Source organism: Mustela putorius, unplaced genomic scaffold (assembly GCF_011764305.1).
Source record: "Mustela putorius furo isolate JIRA1106 unplaced genomic scaffold, ASM1176430v1.1 tig00000228_pilon_pilon_pilon, whole genome shotgun sequence".
Taxonomy (NCBI): Eukaryota; Metazoa; Chordata; class Mammalia; order Carnivora; family Mustelidae; genus Mustela; species Mustela putorius.
In genome coordinates, this window is record NW_025421322.1 from 7,954,887 (window position 1) to 7,976,871 (window position 21,985).

The following is a 21,985-nucleotide window of genomic DNA, read 5'->3' on the forward strand; positions in this document are numbered from 1 at the left end:
ACGGGGCACCTGGTGACTCAGCGGGTTAAACCTCTGCCTTCGGCTCAGGTCATGATCTCAGGGTCTTGGGATCGAGCCCCGCATTGGGCTCTCTGCTCAGTGGGGAGCCTGCTTCCCCTCTCTCTCTGCCTGCCTCTCTGCCTACTTGTGATCTCTCTCTCTGTCAAATAAATAAATAAAATCTTTAAAAAAAATTTATTATGAAAACTGCTGTTGGTATTTTGAACTCCACTCTTTTCTAATTTTATTGAAATCTCTAGACCTGTAGTGTGTTGATTTAAGTCTGGGCCATTCTTTCTCTCTTTCATCCCTGGATATACCATATACTGCCCACCCTTAGTTGAAGTACAGGCCAATTTACCTTTATTGAATGCCTTTTCCTCATCGATCCAAAACCTATGGGATACTGCAAAGGCAATCCTAAGGGGAAAATACATAGCCATCCAAGCCTCTTTCAAAAAATCCCACATATACAAGCTAACCCTGCATCTAAAGGAGCTGGAGAAAGAATAGGAAATAAAACCTAAATCACGAAGGAGAAGAGAAATAATAAAGATTAGAGCAGAGATCAATGAAATAGAAACCAGAAAAACAGTAGAACAGATCAATCAAACTAGAATTAATTAGATCTATCAATCAAACTAGAATTAATAAGATCAATAAACCACTGGCCAAAATTATCCAAAAGAAAAGAGAAAGGGCCCAAATTAATAAAAAATCATGAATGAAAGGGGAGAGGTCACGACTAAAACAAAGGGAAATAGAAACAATTATTAGAAATTATTACCAGCACCTGTATGCCAACAAAGTAAGTGACCTGGAAGAAATGGATGCCTTGCTGGAAACTTACAAACTACTGTGACTGAAAGAGGAAGAAATAGACAACCTGGATAGACCAATAACCAGTAATGAAATTGAAGCAGTAATCAAAAACCTCCCAAAAAACAAAAGTCTGGGGCCAGATGGCTTCCGAGGGGAATTCTACCAAACATTTGAGTGCCTTTTTCTTTCTACTTTTGTTCAAAAATTTCATCATCTGCCTTTTATTTGCTTATTTGTTATCCCTGAGGATGAATGGTTCTATGGTCTTGCCTCAGGGAAATATTTATGATGCATGACATTAATTTGCAAAACATATGAAGACACTTGTCCTCTGGACCATCTTTCTTATATATAGCCTTAGATTTTTAATCAGTCAGATGCTTCAAATAGTCAATGGAACAAGAATAATGCAACAGAAGAGATAATGCAGTTGTTCCAATTATATAGAGAGAACTACAGATGTGTTTTTTTGAGAAAATGAAAACTTCCTTGAAAACATTTCAGGGATTTTTGTTATGGATTGTATATATTATATATCATATCATTTTAGTAATTGATTAGTTATATTTAAATGCTTACATGTGTGGAGGATTTTAATAGACATATTTTTGTACTCTTAAAAATTCAAAATAAGCCCAGACATTGTTAAAATTATGAAATTGAAATATGTCATGAGTGATTAAGCTTTATTAAGAGGCTTGTATTGTTATTCATTTAGAAGGGAGTAAGTTCTCAGTTTTTATTCCTTCATTTAATTTTGAGTTTGTGTTAAATTTCTTAAGACATTTAGTTCACAACCATCAGGCATTTGTAAACCAAGACTCTTAAGTAATTTTAATTTTTAAGATCTTATACTTCAGTATTTTTGAGGATGATGAAAACATGTTAGTGCTGTTTTTTTCTCCTCCTCTCATTTAGATGTTTCATAATACTATTTAACAATTTGAGTTATTACAGAATTTTAGGAACTTACTGATAAAGAAGAGAATACCTTTGCTAATGGATATAGCTAATTGTTTGAAAACTAATAATCTTGTATTTGCTTTATTTGAGCATTGCTAAGAAAAATTTCATGAGCTAACATCATACTTAATATGTATGGTTATGATTTCATTGCAGTTGTAGATTTGTCCATTTGTAGAGGGATTAAACTTTGGGCGTTTCTTGTGGCTAACTGATAAAGACATATAGTGAAGAAAAAAAATTTGTGATGTTCTCAGATATAATCAATATTAACATTTTTGTGTTTATTCTTCCCGATTTTGAACACTTTTAAAGTTTTTGGTACATATTACTAAGTATTTCTTAGAATGGCTCTACCTGTGTATATTTCTACCAGTAATGTAGTATGAAAGTGTGCCCATTCTCTGACCCTCTGGCCAATACTTTGCCAATTTAAAGGCCAATACCACATTGTTATTATTTTCCTTTGAATTCTTTTGATAACTTAGATTACCCTCTTTCAGATGTTGGCGAACCTTTTAGATATCTTCTTTAATAAAATTGCCTTTGCTGCTAGAAGTTTCTTAACACCTCTTCTTTTGGGAGAACTCTAATTAGCTTTTCATTACCAGTGAGGTGCTAAAGATTCTAATAGTACAGCCAAGTTTCTACATCATGCCTCTCTGCTGGACTCAGTGTAAATATAGAGCTAATTATCTAATTTTCCCAGAAAGAGGTAAATGTAAGCATTGTATCCATCAGTTTCTAACAGAGAGATAGAGCCTTGCACAAAGAAATTGGTGAATAACTGCACCAAGAAACGCATGAGTAAATATGATAAATAAATGATATCTGACAATAATTGTTAGAATCTTTTCCAGTAATTTGGTTCCTTTAATTTGGTTAAAGGTTCCAGTAAGTTGGTCCCTTTGGTAGCATAGTGAGGTTACTTCCAATGACTGTGTACTTTAGAGTTTATGAAATATATTTATATACATTACATGTTGAAATACAATAATAACCCTATGAGGCAAATGACGAAGCTTGAAGAAACCATAGCCCAGATATATAAAGCCAATGTCCTAAGGTTAGGCTTGGAGTTAATGCTTAAACCAGTCCATTAAACTCCAGTGCCATGTTCTTTCTCTCCTCCTAGATGCCTCCAATATTTATGTTACATGTGGCCTAAAGTGTACAGAAAATGTAAAACAAATATTAGCTATAAACATTCTTAAAATATTCAGGATATTCCAACAAGTTACACAATGTTTTTGATTGCAAATATTGGTTGCTCTTGTATTTATGAATTTTATAATATGATGTGGTCGGTTAAAATAAACACAGAAACAAAGAATCAAATTGAGCTCTGAGCAGTTTCCTACCCCACTTATGGGATGTGACTAAAAGTTACCTTTTCAATAAAATATAGGCAACTGCTCATTCAACAAATATTTATTGAGCACTTACTCTTTACTAGGCACTATGCTGGAATAAAACAAATGTGAGCCTTAATCTCATGCGACTGGAGGTGAAAGACATTAAACATTTTTTTTTTCAAGTAAATATATAGTGACACTTTTATCGAATACATGAAGAAAAAATACAGGGTATGACAAGAGTGCATGATAGGGGACCTAATCCAGGTCAGAGAAAGTCTTGAGAAGGTGACATGTGAGTCCTTAGGGTTGATGGGAGCAGATGAAAAGTTGGTAAGGGTGGGGAAGTGGAAGAAATCACTTTTAGAATGTTGAAGGAGCTAAGAGAAAGCTGACCAGTAGGTGTGAGCTGAAAAAGAAGACTCAGGAAGGTAGTTGCTATATTCTTTAGTTTTTCAAAGAAGTCATGTAACTGTTCATTCCAGTAATGTTTTCATTGCTGAGACCATATTTTGAAACTCTCCCTATGCCCTTGCCTTCAGATCCTCTTTTGAAACAAAGGAAACTTTTTTTTTTTTTTAAAGCAACAAAGAGTGTTTTGCAATGTAATCACTTTCTTATTTAACAGACTTACTTCAAAAGGGCTTTTGATTATTTATAAAAATTGAATCTACCCACCAAGGGGAAAAATATACATACATACATATATGCATCACAGATAGTATAAGCGTAGAAATTACATATTCATCACAGATAGTATAAGCTTGGAAATTAAGAATTTTAAAACTATGTTTTTTCACTTACAGAAGTTGACCTTTTATAGATGTAAAAAATCAACATGATCAGAGGCTTAAAATTTTGAAGCACATCAGGTTGCTTCTCTTTGAATTAATGGAAAGAAACCTATTTAAAGTTACTTATGAGTTAAAATAATTGAGATGCTTGCTTTTTTCTTTTTTTAAAAGATTTTATTTATTTATTTGACAGAGAGAGATCACAAGTAGGCAGAGAGAGAGGGGGAAGCAGGCTCCCCGCTGAGAAGAGAGCCCCATGTGGGGCTCAATTCTGGGAAGCTGGGATCATGACCTGAGCCAAAGACAGAGGCCTTAACCCACTGAGCCACCCAGGCACCCCGAGATGCTTGCTTTAACTGAAATATTCTCCATTAGGTCACTGGCAGGTAGTTTTCCTATTCGTGTGTAGAGACTGATCTATTCACAAATAGGTGTGTGTGTGTGAGTGTGTGTGTGTGTGCGTGTGCCCATCTGTGTACATACATAGGTGGTAGAATGATAGGGAAGGAGCATGTGACATGAAGTCCAAAGCAAAGACCTTTTTCAAATACTCTATTTTTCTAAGCTGTGTGATCTTTAATCCTTTAAAGCCTCTGTTTCTTTTCATCTATAAAACAATAGTAGAATTACAACCTGGTCACATTATCTGAATATTAAAAAAAATAAATTTAGAAGTCCTGGAACTCCAGGGTGGCTCAGTCGGTTAAGCGTCTGCCTTTGGCTCAGGTCATGATCACAGGGTCCTGGGATCGAGCCCCACTTGGGGATCCCGGCTCAGCAGGAAACCTGCATCTCCCTCTTCCTCTGACCATCCCCCCTGCTCATGCTCTCACTCATACTTTCTCTCTCAAATAAATAAATCTTTAAAAAATTAAAGATCTAATTGAAAAATTAAAATATAGAAGTACAAAAATAGAACAAAAATACATTGTGATTATTATGTTTCATCAATAGATTAATAGGCACCCATAAAAATATAAAACAATAAGTAACAAGCCCTCTTGGTTGAGGACAAATCCATAATGGAACATCTCAGTTTCTAAAAGCAATGAATTAGTTATTTTAAAGGCATATGATTGCATGTTTGTTTTGTATCATTAAAAAATTTATATTGTTACATCTTTATTTTGTGTTACTTGTTTGGGACGTGTTTGTTCATGTCAACAAAGAACTCACCAGTTTTTAAAAAAACTTCTTAGTGTATCTAAGTGCCTAGTTATTGATAGTGGCATGTGTGTGGAAGGGACTAGAACAGGTTAAAGCTAAAAGTTGAGGTAAAAAAGGGCTAAAAGGGATATATCTGTTATAGAAATGTGGTTTAGGAGCAGTTCAAAATTAATAAATGTATTAATTGTCTCTGTGATGGAGTTGATTTTTAAACTTTGGTTTACACATGACTGTCAGAGCATCTTTTGTGGAAAGATGGATGCACCTGGAAATAGGATAACCTCAGATTTTATCTCAATCAGAATTATTCTTTTGAGAATGGATGGTGATCTGGGGCACTTTAAGACAATTGGAGCCCTCAGGAAGTATTCTTTTCTGAAAAATGCTATTTGACCGCCACTTACTGAAATAAGTTAATAATAGTCCATAAAGTCTTTCTGGGCTTAGTTGTGTGTGTGTGTGTGTGTGTTTTAAAATTGTGGGGAAGTTCATATTCAATGTGTGCTGCTTAAGTAAATTTTAATTGAGAGAGTATAATTTTTTTTTCCCTATCCACACAGTTCTTCGCACAAATAATCATGTAGTCACTACGTTGGCCCCTTAGAAAGGGATTGGATTGAACATCACTCACTTTACTTTAAGAATAAAATGAAGACATTTTAAAATTAACTAAGAAATTAAGACGGGGAAGTTTTCCAGATGTCTCTTTGGAAGCACAGCATTATAAATGCAGGCAATGAAAGCTCTATTGTCTGTCGTATTTTTATAGCTCCGTGATATCAAAAGAAGGCTATACCACTTATTTTTAGAGTGTTCTCTGTCCTATGCAGCAGCCTTCACAGTGAAGAGACCGACATACTCTGTTGCTGGGGTTACTCGTTTTTCAGGGAAAGACGAAAGGGTTGGGAAATGCATAATTCCTCTTCCTCTTCCCCAGTAGTAACATTGAGAAGATACCTTGTCCCCGTTTTTATTACTTCTGAGATTTTATTGCTGGCAGCCAGATGTGCTGAAACTCCTGACGACAGCATCTAGTCATCGCGTGTTTTTAATAGGCTTAGAGAAATATGAGTAGAGTACATGAAAGCAGCTCAGCTTCACACTTCAGCTGGGAATGCCCAAAAAGCTTACTGCTGTTTAGAATTCTTGCTACAGTCAGGAGAAAGCCGAAAGCTGTACGGGTACTGAATCTTCCACGACTGAATTAGAAGAATAATGACTGTACAATTAACTGTCCACCTCTGCTCATTGAAGCACAGTTTCTACAGAGCGCAGGAGAAATATGGAACTTGATTGGCATGTTTTTATTTGATGGTGTCTGCAAATAGATGACTTTAAAGACAGGTGGTAAGGAAAAATAAGAGAAGGGGGGAAAAAAAGAAAGAAAATGCAATTTGAGACATTGCGCCAGGTCTGCAATTCTGTTTTATCTCATTTTCATGGGGTTTTCTCATCCCCACCAAATATTTTACAAAATGAGCTTTTTGGACAAACGCTGAACAATGCAAGGTGAGTAAAGCTCAAGTATATTTCTTTTGGCATTGATATTTCCAGAATAATAATCTTATATGTCTATAAAAATGGTTCTGTGTTGAAATGTTAGTATTATGAGGGTGTTGTCTTTTTACCATACATACAAAATTTTATACAGTATTCTTCTTAATTGATTTCAGGAAGGAAAATAAGCTTACTTCCAGGTGCCGAAAGCATCTTAAATTTAACTAGTTTGACCTCTGAAACATAATACAGGCTGCTTCATGATTTCATTTTCTAATAAATAAGATGATTAACTTAAAATGCCTGATATATTTTTTTTCTCATTGTGATCATGGCAGTGATTACAATGCATATATAGGGACGGGGATATATAATCATATGTGATTTGTTGGAAAATGTGAATTAGCAGTCATGCATGCTCCTTGTAAAACATGCGGAAGATGTTTCCTGGGTCTGAGACATTTCTCTATGCAGGGTAGATCAATAATCACTTTTAAACAAGCTATATTATCAAACTGCTAATAATGCTTTGTATTTGGCTGGCTAGTTTGAAAGGATGCTTTGTTGTAAATTCCTATTGCTTTTTCAACCTCATCATTTTGTGTGTGTGTGTGTGTGTGTGTGTGTGTGTGTGTGTGTGTGTGAAGATTGTTAAATTAGGAACATATGTTTTAGACGGTTTCTCTGGCTTACACTAAAAGAGAGAGCCTATTAAAGAAGGCTTTTAAAATGCAATTTTATTATCCAGTTGTTTGCGTTGTGAGAATTTCTAATGTTATATACCTCCTATGGAAAAGATCCCATTTTAACTAAATATACATGGAGAAAGCCTAAGAAAGAAATTCTTTGAACATGATAATAATGCACTAAAACCTTCTGGAAATTGAGGGAGAGCTAATAGTGCATAGAATATTGAATGGTTTTGCTGCTCTCCTCTGAACAATGTGAGGCAGCTTATTTAGAGATTTTTTAAAAACCCTATTACACAGTATGTGTCTTACTTTAGCAAATGAAGAAGAAGCTTTTAAAATTTGCTGGCATTTAAAATGTTTACTGATGATAAATATATCTATGACCCTTTTACCGAATATGGAATAACATCTTGTTTTTTTAATAAAATTTCACTTCTTTCCTCAGTACAGTTCTATTCAGTTGGCTAATTTTTTGTTTAGTTTTTAGATAAAGTATATAACGGTGTATGAAATGCTGTGATATTCTGTAATAGGCTTTCTATTTTTTAAGATATTAGGTTTTTAAATTTAGTAATATATCACTTGAGGCTTGAGTGTCTGTAATTTATGGTAGAAATAATCTGTATTGCATGTTTTATTTAAATAGAAGAGGCAGTATGGCTTTCTTAAAATTTCCATGACCTGAAACTACCAGAGTTTTAGGATTTGTACTCATCCTTTATAAATCTTCTCTTTGCTTAGTTCCTCTCTCTCTCTTTTTTTTTTTCCAGTGCTAAGAATTTATGTGTTTAAAAATATTAGGTCTGGGTGCATATTCACATTAGAAATTGTGTGTGAACAGTATGGCATGGAATAAGTTTTAAAGGAAATTTTAGTTTTAAAATATGAAAATATCTATATTTTGACGGGATTGTGGATCCCCATCACTATGCTTTTGTTTTAGCTCCAAGTTTCTTTTATTGTTGCATGCTTAATGATTGCATTGCTCTCATTATTAAAAATCTAGCATTTTATGTTGCTGCAATTAAATGTTAAAAATGCGAAGTTTCTGATGCTTCTGTAAGACCAGTCTCATTTAACTTGCTTTGATTTTTTTAAAATCTAAGATTATATGAAACTGCCACTTAATCAATAAAAAACTTATACTGGTTTAGGGGGAAAATATGCCTGCTTTATATGTTCTTAACTTCTTAGTCTTCAAAAAACATGATGTTTCTTCATGTGCAAATCTATTGATTTTCATAAATAATCAACTGATCGATTTACTTTTAAATTCAGTCAAAACCAGCTATACAAATAATTATATTAGAAGTAGGAAGAGTGAAAATAAGTTTATATAACTCTCAAAGCCCCCACATATTTTAACGTTTTAGTTACTTTGTGTTCAGATGCGACATAAGTGGTCCTTTAGAACTCTTTCTCTGCTTGGATTCTTTAAAGAAATACAAATGCCCCTACATCAACATTTCAGTTAGCATTGAATTAGAAAGTAAGATGTAGACTAAAAAAGATCATTCTTGAGGGAAAAGTCTTAGAAAAATAATGATCCTAGTATGTCATCAGAAGATGTGGTCTTACAACTTTAAAAATCTTTCTGAATAAGTGAGCCTTTCAACCTTGTGGACTGGACGTTAATGATCTTGAGATTTGAGCATCAATTATGTAACTATCTCTTTGGAAATAGCCGTTTTGGTTGTTATAACATGTTTAGTAATCATTTGATTGTTTGGACTAGTTCAGATGAAACATTCAGTATTTGTGTTGTGACATAAAGTATGATCTTTAAACTGATAGAAAAAAAGAACATCATAGATATGGACAGTTAGATTATATTTTATTCTGAATTGCTTTCTAGGAGAAATTACCAGACTAGTACTATGCATTGATTGTAGACGATGTATCATTGAGGGAACTTTCAAATAATATTCTTGAGACTTTCCCTAGATAACTAATCATATCCTGAAATCTGCAACCCAACTTTCATCAGTTTTCCGATGGTAGGGCAGTTTACTTCTATGACATATAAGCAATGAAAGCTTAAAAGATGGAAATCTCCCATAATAGTTACTCCAAAACCATTGGCAGCTTCAACTTGTCAAAGAGCCAAGATTTTGAATACACCAGGAATATTTTATGGATAGTAAATTACTAACCTGTATATGACTATAGATTGTTAAAGTATTTTAATATCAAATGAATAATTGAAATATACTTAGGAATAAAAATCATTAGAATATTTCAGATTGGTTGTTGGAAGCCGTATAGAATGACTCTCTCTTATGTTTCATACTGAAAGTTCTTAGCTTATTTTGTCATCATTGTGGTTCTTGAGTACCATTTCAGTGGATAAGGGTGGGGGCAAGATATCCTCTGTGCTTTTGCAGCTAAAATGAAACCATTGAAGGTAAGGCAAGGAAAAAAAAAATCAGTGTATGCATCCTACATAAATCCACTTGACAGGTTTTGATGAGATGCCACTTTTTTTGTTTTTTAAGATTTTATTTATTTATTTGACAGAGAGAGATCACAAGTAGGCAGAGTGACATGCAGAGGCAGAGAGAGGAGGAAGCAGGGCCCCTGCTGAGCAGAGAGCCCAATGCAGGGCTCCATCCCAGGACCCTGGGATCATGACCTGAGCTGAAGGCAGAGGCTTACGCCACCGTGTCACCCAGGTGCCCCTAGAGATGCCACTTTAATTTAAATTCTTGTTATCAGGTTTTCTTACCATAAACTCACTTTTCCAAATTAAATATTTAATCAGATACAAAGATAATTGCTTTTGTTGCCAATAAAAAAATCCTCAAGTCCTAAATTCATTACGAAGCCTGAATTTTGTAATCTTGTCTTTGGAAGCAAACGTGAATATTGGGATGCTGGAAGATAGGTTTTTAACAGCTCACTGCATTGAATAATCAATTGCTTTGAGCAGTATTCAAATACATGATAAGGATGACTATCTTTTGTGATAAAACTTGTAGAAGAATGTACTTAATTTTTTTCACGTTTTTCCATTTTCCTGATTTTTAGTAATCTCTCTTGTATGGTGAAGAAATCTCTGGGTTTTTTTCCCCCAGATGTGATTTTTTTCTTTGTAAGTAAATGGGTAGCAGTGAATTTGCTGTGCTGGCTGGCCACACAGGGGCATAATAAGCCTGGAATTTAGTCAGAAGAGATGCTGAAGACAGTCTTTCTCTCCCTTCCATATACATCTAATGAGATAGGCAGACGTCCGTATTTCAATTAAGATTACGAAGAACTTAATAGACCAAAAGATATTTGGATTTGTTGGTATTTTCAGTTCCTAATAAGGTGACCATATGATCTGGTTTGCCTGGAGTAACCCCATTTTATGCTTGCCATCTTCCACTAATTATTGTTAGTACTTCTCAAAAGCATTGCTATTTGTTGATAAATTATAGGGCCACTCCGTAGAGATGAAATGGAAGGTTTGAAATGACCTAGGGCAAATGGCCTCTTTTCCACTCACGAATTCTCACAGATCTAAAACATTAATATTAATTAAATAAAATTTGATTTTGCAAATGAATGTTTAATTCTTCAGTTTGTAGTATTTTTGGTGGCAAGTATTTAGTTCCTTACATAGCATTTACTATTGCTTTGGTTTATAATGAAGCCATCAGTTTGTGTTCAGGATTTTTGGCGTAAACCTCTGTTTTTCATCATGGCACATTAATGACTAGTTCGACATGAAAAGAACAGCATGCTTACTTTTCATAGCTGGGAGAGTGCCGTCTGCACAGTATGCATTGTTTGGAGTTGGTATGATATTCGCACAATTGAATTTTCATTATCGGAACATTTTTGTATGAACCGTCTTTATTTTGAAGTGTAAAGCCTCCAGTAGTCTGAGACACCATGCACGTGTGTACACAAACACACACACGCACTATTTCTTTAACCTTGTTAAATATACATACTAAGTATTATAAGACTAATAATTATATATTATAGATATAAAAGCCAATCTTAACAATGGTCTCTTTTTATTTATTTCAAATCAAAATGACTTTTGGTCCATGAATGGGTATCATATATATTTTTGCTAGAATATTTACTGTGGACTTTAGCAGTATACCACAGTTATTGGTACAGATTCTGACACTGATATACAGCCTTTAAATATTTTCTTTTTGGAAACATTTTTATAAAACTACTGTTTTTGTTGATGACTGATATGTCAATGTTAACTGTACTTTTTTATTTTTTAGCTTTATGTGATCATGAAGGATCTTAGAAAACTCAAGATAATTATTGAACTTTCTGGTTAATGCTGGCACTATTCACCAGTTACTAAAATGAATTCATTTCATACATGCTATGAGCTACCGTTTTCATATTCACTTATCAGTTCCACATGAAGCTTCGTGTGTACATTAAAAAGAATTCCCAGAACTGATCCATATTTTGATTGAGTGAAGCTTCCAAATTTGAGAAGTTTTAAATATCTCAAAAATGTGTGTGGGCACTTCTATTTGGGCAAAATGGGAAAAACCATTAAACATGGCTTCCTTTCACCTAATGTTTTTCAAACTATGCTATTTTGTTTGTTTGTCTTTTGTTTTTACCAGAGAATACTTCCTTGAGAATGTAACTCAGTAGGTAAAGCAGGTAAAAGAGCAGCAGCTCTAATTTAGAAAGTGGGACAAGGAATCCATATTAGGTTCTAGAAACAATTTTCAGCCGCCTTTTTACAGGCAGGACCTGTAACAACCTGAAACAACCCAGGACCTGTTGTTTCAATCTCTTGAAACTTCCCATCTCATGGTGTGACCTTTGAAACATCACAGATAGAGGTAATGAAAAAATGGCAAGGAAAGCTGCCATCTTTAGTCAGGAATTGATCTGTGCCTGACTTTTCTATAATATTTTTCCAATACTGTTTTAGCTTTATGTTGTGTAGTGTTAAACATGGAACTTGTGTTCATATCTCAGGTCTGCTACTTACTGGCTGTGTGGTATTGGTAAAATCACTATACTGTGAGTTCTTGAGTTAAGAGGACTATATATTTATTAACCTCTGATTACCAACACTTACCATATCCCTCATGCTTCTTTCTCATCAATACCAGCTTCCCCCAACTCCAGAACCAAATACTGCCCCGTTGTTTTCTCTCTCAGTATAGACTAGCTATATCTATTCTAGAACTTTATATAATTAAAGTCACATGGAATGGATTATTTTATAAAAGACTTTTAATCAGTGTAACTTAAAAATATTTATCCACGTTGTTGCATGCCTGAGTAGTTTTTTCCTTTTTGATTGCTGAGTAGTATCTCATTTATAAATATTCCTACTCTCAATTAAGTCTTCTTTTTGTGGATATGTATTTTTATTCCTTTATATGGGTACCTAAAAGAAGAGTTCTTGGATCACAGGGTAGATGTATGTTTAGTTTTAGAATGCAGACCATTTAAAAAAGGGGTTGTTCATTTTAAATTCCACCAAATATGTTTGAGAGTTTTGGTGGTTCCACACAGTGTCCAACCTTTGATGATGTGTATTTTTAATTTTTGTCATTCTGGTGAGTGTAAGATAGCAATTCCTTATGATTATGATTTTGTATTTTCCTGATACAGGAAAATATGTTCATATGTTCATTGGCGAGTCGTGTATCCTCCTTTGTGAACTGTCTGTTCAATTTTTTTAAAAAAATTAGGTTTTGTTTTCTTAATGAACTGTAAAAGTTTTTTGTAATCTACCTGGATATCAGTCACTTCTCAAATATATGCTCCATGGATATTTTCTTCTATGGTTTCCCTGTTATTTATTTATTTATTTATTTATTTATTTTTTGCTTGTTGATTTTCTTAGTAATGCTTTAGGTGAGGAGAAGTCTGAATTTTGATGAACTATAACTTATTAATTTTTTTTTCTCTCAGGGTTTTTGCTTTTTGTGTACTGTCTAAAAACTTTTGCCACTTCCTAAGTCAAGAAACTGTCCTCTTATGTGTTGCTCAGAAGGTTATTTATGATTATTTCTCTGTTGAGATTTCCTGTCTTTTCTCTTGTTATGAACATTATTACCTTCACTTCCTTTAACATAATTATCATATCTAGCTTTGAAATTCTTTTCTGCCTAATTTTGACGTCCAAGTTATCTCTTGATCAGTCTCCATTGATTCTTTTTTCTCTTAAGCATGGGTCATATTTTCCTATTTCTTAATATACCAAGTAATCTTAAATTTTATCTTGGACCTATTTAACAATACTGTATAGAGACTTCCTGAAATCTGTTTTGAAGAGTGCTGATTATTTTTAAGGCAGGAATTTAACTTGGCTGAACTTGAGCTACAGACTTTGTTTCCCTTGAGGTATAGCAGCTGAAATTTTAGTTTAATTATTTTAATTTTAGCTGAGCTGCTTGAAGTCTTTTCTGTGCATGCATGAGATTTGGCAGTGTTTATTAGTCACAGAAACTTCTTTTTCCTTCCTGTAGCTTTCTTTTTGTCATTTTCCCCTTACTGTCCACCTTCTGTATTTGCTCAAACTCTTTCCTCTGGTTTTTCAGGTTAGTAAGATCCTGAATTTTCTAACATAGATTTAGCCTGCAAGCACTGAGTGGATTTGGTTAAGTCCAAGTTTTTAAATGGGAAGCATAGCTAAGTCATTCCTTTCTTCAAATGTCAATTACACCCTAGTGTCTGTCTTCTTTTTGTTACTTTCTAGGGCCTTCAAATAGTCATTTGTTCATATTTTACCCAGAATTTACTATCTTTGGGAAGGTTAGTTTGATTGGAATTCCTTGGCCATTATCCAAAGAAGAGTCAATTCTACAACATTTTAAATTGTATTTATTAAACAATATGCTGTCAGAAATTATATTTGTAGTTTCTTTTGTAATCCCAGCTTCATTGTTAGTAATATGTTGTATTTTTCCATTATCATTGGGCAGCCAGTTGTCCAGTGGCTAATTTGGGAACCTCATGTTCTAATTAAATTCATATTGTATCATCAGAATATATAGGGAATACGTAACTTTTAATTACTCTGTTTGTGCTATTCTATTTTATCCTTATTTTAATGACTTTTGCTAATGGTAAAATATGACCAACATGTGCACAGACTTTCTTCACAGAAAACAGACTTTTGATATTCCTGATCTATCAGTAGAAGTAAATGTCTGTTTGGATATGATGAAGAGACAAAAGCCATCATATTTTTTCTTCCTGTTTTAGTTAGGTGGGCATCTATTTCAAAGATAATCTCCACATCGATTTTTTTTTTTCCACATGGAGTTTTTAAGGGAAATTTGATGATGCTTTTGATGGGAATGAGTAGACTAAAGATGAAAGTAGGTGTCATTTCCTCAACTGGTGTGCATCACAGTATAAGGACTAAAGTGTGTGTGCAGAAAATTTGATGATAATTACTTGTAATAATGGCCCATCTTCTAAATTAATAAAATTTTCCTGTGTCACATCTATTTTTTGTGATGAATTTTTTATCAAGACTTCTCTGGGTCCTGTGGAGTTATGTTTTGATTTTGAAACAAAATGCTGTGTACATAACATAGGATACACTACCTTTTCTCTAGAAATGGAACAGCTTGTTAAAAAACTGTATGCACAAAATATAATCTGGTAATGAAAATACACTTAAGAGCAGTATGTGCTTCAAAGACTATTACCATGTTTCCCATGAAGTCCACAGAGCTAAAGAAATGTGCATTCTAGTGTTTACCATTGGTGTTGCAACGAATACATAGATGAGCAGTTTCAGCGAAAAATGGTGCCACAAATAGATACAGTCCAAAGATTATGTGGAATTCTTCACCTGCATGAGCATTCATCTTTTTCAATTTTATTATTTTTTTAAGTGATCTCTACACCCAACATGGGGCTGAAACTCATGACTCTGAGATCAAGAGTTGCATGCTGTACCAACTGAGCCAACCAAGTACCCCATGCGTGAGGATTAATCTTTTAATTGTCTTTTTAAAGTCACTTTTGTTTATGTTGGCCTATGTCAAAAAGATTCATGGGGCTCCTGGGTTCCTCAGTTGGTTGAGTATCTGACTCTTGATCTCAGCTCAGTTCTTGATTTCAGAGTCCTGTATTCAAGCCTTGCGTTGGGCTCTGCACTGGGCATGGAGACTACTTGCTAAATTTAAAAAAAATAAAAAAATAAAAGACTTACTACTTTATAGAACACTTAAAGTGAGTGCATCATGTATTAGTTTTCTGTCGCCACAAGCTTAGTAGTGGGTTAAAATCATACCAGTTTTATCTTGCAGTTCTGTAGGTTGGAATTCTAGGCAGAGTCATCTGAATTCTCTGTTCAGGATTTCACAAAGCTGGATCACGGTGTCAGTTAGATGGGTTCTTTTTCTGGAAGGTCATGGGAAGAATCTATATCCAAGTGTATTAAGATTGTTGGCAGAACCCAGTTCTTCGTAGTTGTGGACTGAGGTCCCTTTTTTCTTGTTGGCTGTCAGCTTCTACAGGTCTCTTGTATTCCTTGGCTCATGGTTCTATTTTCCTTTTTCTGTTTTTAATTTATTTTTTTAATTTATTTTATTAATTTTTTATTTTTTTAATTTTTAAAGTAATTAATTAAGTTGAGACATAATTGACATAGAACCTTTTATTAGTTGTAGATATCCAACATATTGGTAAGATGTATGTATATATTGCAAAATGATTGCCAAAATAAGTTTAGTTAACATCTGTCACCACACATACAAATTTTTTTTTTATCTTGTGGTGAGAACTTTTTTTTTAATCTATTAATAACTCTGAAATATATAATACAGTATTGTTAACTATAGTCACTATGCAAGCAGTACATTACACTTAGGTTGTCTCCATGTCTTGGTGATTATAAATAATGCTGCTATGGGGTTATTTGCATGGGGTGCAAAAGTCTTTTTCAATTGGTGCCTTCATTTCCTTTGGATATAATACCAGATGTGGAATTGCTGGATCATGAGGTAGTTTTATTTTTAACGTTTTAATGGTCCTCTATACTGTTTTCCATAGTGACTGCACCAATTTACATTCCCACCAACGGTGTACAGGGGTTCCCTTTTGTCCACATCCATGCCAGCATTTGTTATCTCTTGTCTTTTTTTTTCTTTTTAAAGATTTTATTTATTTATTTGACACAGAGAGAGGGATCATAAGTAGGCAGAGAGGGAGGCAGAAAGAGATGGGCTCCCCGCTGAGCAGAGAGCCCAGATGCGGGGCTCAATCCCAGGACCCTGAGATCATGACCCGAGCTGAAAGCAGAGGCTCAACCCACTGAGCCACCCAGGAACCCTGTATCTCTTGTCTCTTTGATGACAGTCATTGTAACAGGCATTAGGTGATATTTTATTGTGATTTTTACTTGCATTTCCCTAATGACTAGAGATGTTCATGTATCTTCTTTGGAAAAAAAATGTTCACTCAGAACATTTGCCCATTTTTTTTTAGCTGGGTTGTTTTTTGCTATTGAGTTGTTTGAGTTCTTTATATGTTTTGGAAGTTGACCTCTTCTTGGATATATGGTTAGCATTTTTTGTAAGGCAGATCTGGTGATAATGAACTCTCCCAACCTTTATTTGTTTGGGAAAGTCTTGTCCCTTTTTCATTTTTGAAGGACAGCTTCCCTGTGTGTAGAATTCTTGGTTGACAGGGACTTTCTTTTAATATTTTGAGTATGTCATCCCATTCTTTCTGGGCCTGAATAGTTTCTGTTGAGAAATCCATTGGTAGTCTAATGGGGGTTCCCTTCTACATAACTTTTTTTTTTCTTTGCTGTTCTTAAAATTTTTTGTCTTTGACTTTTAACAATTTAATATCTTAATGTGTCTTGATATAGTCCTATTCAGGTTCATTCTGTCTGGTGTCTTTTGGCCTCATGGATCTAGATGTCCATTTCTTTCTTCAGGTTCAGGAAGCTCTCAGCCATTATTGCTTTTAATATATTTTCTGTTCTTTTCCCTTTCTGTTCTCCTTTTGGAATTCCTATGATGCGAATGTTGTTTCTTTTCCTTGTGTCCTATATTCCACACAGATTCTTCATTCTTTTTCATTCCTTTTCTCCTTTTGCTTCTCTGAGTATTTGCCAATGTCCTATCCTCCTGGTCACTAATTCTTTCTTTTGCATGACTGACTACTTTTAAAATTCTCTATTGACTTCTTCAGTTCAGTTATTGCATTTTTCAGCTCAGTTATTTCTCTGGTTTTCTTTTTGTTTTTCATGGTTCCTACATCCTTATTAAATTTTCTTTGTGTTCATGCATTGTTTTCCTATTACTACTATTTTTTTTGTAGTTGTCTGTGTTTTCTTGTGGTTCATTAAACTTTTTAAAGAGGATTATTTGGACTTCTTTGATAGTTTCTAGATTTTTCTTTCATAAGGGTTTGTTATTGGAACTTGTTACTCTCCTCTAGTGATGTCATAGTTACCTGATTTTTCATGATCCTTGATTCCTTATGTTGGCATCTGCACATTTGAGTAGTTGGACTCCTCTTTCAAGGTTTACAGGGTTGCTTTGGCAGAGACAGTTCTTTACCAGTCAGCTGATTTTGGGTTTCTGGGTCTGTCTGTTGGTACTGTCCTGGGGCTTGTGGTGCCTGCTATTATGGCCTGTTTTTGTTTGAGGCAACTGTTTGAGTTCTGAGGACTGGAATGGGGTTGTGTGTGCTGCTGGCTAAGAACAGTTAGATAGGGCTGCTGGCTTGGTTCCTTATCCAAGTGAGGCTATAGGACGGACTCTGTGGTTGCCTGAATTCTCTGGTCAGAGTTTCTAGATGGTCAGGAGTAGGTACCTCATTCAGTACTACATGGGGCTATTTAACATTTAAAAAAAGATAATTTCTACACCCAGTGTGGCACTCAAACTCATGACCCCTAGATCAAGAGTTGCACATGTTCTATGGACTGAGCTAGCCAGGTGCCCCAAGATGCAGCTATTAATTAGCTTCCTTGGCCTGGAAGGATCCAGGACCTGTGGTAGCTTGTTGTTTAGAGACCCACATCAGCCCAGAGTATGCACTGAATTCTCTGGTCAGGTAAGGCCACCAGTTTTGCTCTGCAGAAAGTAGAGGCCTCAGACTTGGCTTTCTGTTCCAGTGCCAGCCTACGCAGGGCTGTTGAATGGGCTGCTCAGCTTTCCATGTGTTCTGGTTATGCTCAGGCTGAACATATTGGACAGGCTGAAGGGTGGATACAGTGATGAGTGGGGCTACAAATTAGATTCCATGCCTGGGCGCAGTGGGAGAAGCAGCTCTAAAGCTGGGAAAGCTCTTAGTTTATTGTCTTAACTCAGACTGACCTGCACCCCTCCTTCCCTGACCAAACAGGGCCACTAGATTTGCTCTGCAAACTATTGACTCTGCCTGCCTGCCTCTTGGATTGAGTGCTGCTAGGTCACATAGCTTCCAAGACTCGTCCTTAGCACTTCAGGTCAGATGGGGCTGAAATATACTTTCTACAGCAGGTGGGGCTATGTTGCAGCTCCCATGCCTAAGGGTGTGGGAGATGCTGCTTCAGGCCACTTTCAGTTTCCCAAATTGGTTCTCCAGTTGGGAGGGGCCAGGAGCTACCCTCTGCTTTGGCTATGAATTAATCTCCCTACCTGAGCACAGCATGGGAACACAACACACGTGGTATTGCCTTTGCTATGAAGGTGATCAGCTCTGCTCTCTGCCTCTTGGCTCAAGTGTTGCTGGGGCTGCCCAGCTTCCAAGAGTTGTCGCCAGCCCTTCTGATCAGATGGGCCTGGAAAACACTCCACAGTGGGTGGGGCTGTTAATCAGCTCCCTGCCTGGGCACGGGCAACCAGGCTCTAAGGCCAGCAAACTCGTCGTCTGAACATCTGAATCAGGCAGATTTGCACCCCAACAAGTTCCCTGGTCAGAGTGTACCCCTGACTTGGTTCTGCAGATGAACAAAGCCGCTGGTTGGGATGACTGTTTGGGCACTGCAGGTATGAACTCTCAGCCAAGATCTGTGGGTTGTTGTTTCAAGATTTGTGCTGGTTGTTTCAAGACGCTGCCCCCATCTCAGCCAAAGTCCGATTCTCGGTGGATGTGCCACCAGATTCCCCAGTAATCCTCTTGCTGCAAAATCAGAGTAGCGGCTCTTATAAAGAGGCCCACAGTGATGGAGGTGCTGGTTGTACCCCATGGGTTCTCTTTTCCCACAGGAGGAACCGCTGGTTCAGGGGAGATCTCTCTGCATGATGCTGCACTGGCCTGGGGGAGGGGCAATGCGGTCAATGTGTAGGCACTTCTCTTACCCTTCTAAGGCAATTTGTCTTGGTCTCTGTGGTGCAGGAGGTGCTTCAGACTCAGCCCTGTATTCTGGGATTCTCTCACTTGTCTTATTCTTTTTTTTTTTTTTAAAGATTTTATTTATTTATTTGAGACACAGAGATCACAAGTAGGCAGAGAGGCAGGCAGAGAGAGAGAGGAAGGGAAGCAGGCTCCCTGCTGAGCAGAGAGCCCGATGTGGGGCTCCATCGCAGAACTCTGGGATCATAACCTGAGCTGAAGGCAGAAGCTTTAACCCACTGAGCCACCCAGGTGCCCCTCACTTGTCTTATTCTTGAATAGTTCTAGTTGTTCTTACTGGGAGTGGGGTTGGGGGCGAAGTCAGGAACAACCAGTGTCGCCATCTTGGTGATATTACTCTAGCTATTGTAATTTTTTTCAGTTGCCCTTTGTGCTATTGTTGTTATGTATTTTATTGTATAAAAATTTTTTAAGCCTCACCATCCATTATTATTAATTTTGCATTAAATGATTTTTTTTTATTTAAAAAAAAGAAACTTTTACAATTACCTACACATTTACTGTTTTTGATTATCTTCATTTCTCTCTCCAGATATGGACCTCTTTTTGGCATTATATCACTTCTACCCAAACAAATTCTATTAGTATTTCATGGTTTATGGGTCTAATGGTGATGAATTCCAGCCTTTGTAGGTTAAAAAAATCTGTATTTTTTCCTTCAGTTTTTGGAAGGGAGCTTAATTTCAGATGAGATATAGATTTAGGTGAACTTTGTTTTTTTTCTCTAGTCCTTAACTCATTCAGTCATCATCTGGCCTCCACTGTTTATGGAGAGAAGTCAGCTCTAATTCTTATTACTTTTCTCTGTTAGGTATTGTTCCCCCCACCCCCCTTCATGGTTGCTTTTAATATAGCTCTTTGTCTTTTATTTTCAGCAGTTGAAGTATTTTTCTTTATATTTATTCTCATTGTGGATCACTGAGCTGCTTGATAGGTTGATACCAATCATCAATTTAAAAATTTGTTAGTCATTATCTCTTTAGTCTTTTATCTGTCCCATTGGTTTCCCCTTTCCCTCTATGACTCCAGTTACATATATAATGTATTTGTTCGTGTTTTTATCTAAGTGCTTTAAAAAATAAAAAACAAAACAGGCAGTTAAATTAAGGAGCATCACCTTGATCTTACCAAAGTTTGGTTTTAGGCTTTGTTTGGATAGTACTCTTTACTTTTGGGGGCACAGACCTTACTCCTAAGGTATGGTTTCTTATTCTTAATGTGTGATCTTTCTAGGGTCTTAATGGAATGCCTTGAGATTTTCACAAATATCTTTCCAAGCCTGCTTTATCAGAGAGTTTCATTATATTGTGTGACTTCTGGAATTTCTCATCTCTCAGCCCTCAGCCAGTACAGTCTACCAGACTCCAGAAAGCCTGCATATGTACATTCTAGGATTTGTATAGGAACCTGAGTAAAACCTCTGTGCCTGTTTCTGAGGTTTATTCTCTTAGCTCCCTTCTCTCTAGGAATCTGTGTCACCAATTCCCACTGCATTAGCAAGCTTGATTCTGATCTCTGTTTTTAACACCAGGCTGTTTCTTAGGCTTAGTAAATCCCTATGCCCTTGGTCTGCCTGGGCTCCATTTCCTCATCGTGAAGTTGTTGTGAAATTGCTTCCAGGCAGAAAAGCTTGTATGGAGTGTACTTTATATGATTTTCCTTTCTTAAGAGTCTCAACCTTGTGTCATATCCAATGCCTTAAGGTGATTGTTTCATCAGTTCTGCCCAGTGTTCTTGTTTTTTATGGCAAGAAGGAAGACCTTATACTAACTACTCAGGAAACTCTTAATTATTTTATAATAATTTAATAAGCACCTATGAACCCACCATCCCCCAAACAAGAGCTGGAACCTTAACATAAATTTATATCTAATCATTTTTTTAACTTCATCTCGTTCCCTTGGCTCTTCTAGTGGCAACTTTATACTGAACCCTACAGTCATCATTGCTTTGCCTTCCTTTTAAATACAGGTTTCTTACATGTACGCATTCCCCCTAAAGCGTCAGTTTTATCTTTATGAAAAGGTCTTTTTTTACTCTTTCTTCTGCATTACATCATAGTGTTATGGGTGCGGTAGTTCATTAATTTCGATTGCCATACGATATTCCACAGAGTAACTTCATCACGGCGTTTTGTTTGTTTGTTTGTTTGTTTTTTGTTTGTTTGTTTTATTTGACAGAAAGAGAGAGATCACAAGTAGGCAGAGAAACAGGCAGAGATAGAGGGAGAAGCAGGCTTCCTGCCGAGCAGAGAGCCTGATGCAGGGCTCGATCCCTGGACCCTGAGCTAAAGGCAGAGGCTTAACCCACTGAGCCACCCAGGCGCCCCCCTCCTTTTAAAAAAAGATTTTATTTATTTATTTGATAGACAGAGATCACAGGTAGGCAGAGA

General features: G+C 36.0%; 1 protein-coding gene across 44 annotated transcripts in view; it reads left to right on the forward strand.

The window, feature by feature from the left end:
- Positions 1–21,985, forward strand: part of RIMS2 (regulating synaptic membrane exocytosis 2) — a 595,904-nt gene that overhangs the window by 217,276 nt on the left and 356,643 nt on the right. For 5 of the 44 annotated variants that reach the window (XM_045078040.1, XM_045078029.1, XM_045078028.1 and 2 more), the window contains exon 1: positions 5,956–6,610. The exons of 28 other annotated variants lie outside the window; for them this stretch is intronic. In XM_045078040.1, the coding sequence (XP_044933975.1) occupies positions 6,489–6,610 (122 nt within the window). In that variant the 5' untranslated portion in view covers positions 5,956–6,488. Of the gene's footprint in view, positions 1–5,952; positions 6,611–21,985 lie in introns of those variants that run through there. 11 more of the 44 variants (XM_045078019.1, XM_045078020.1, XM_045078025.1 and 8 more) reach the window with 5 other exon arrangements.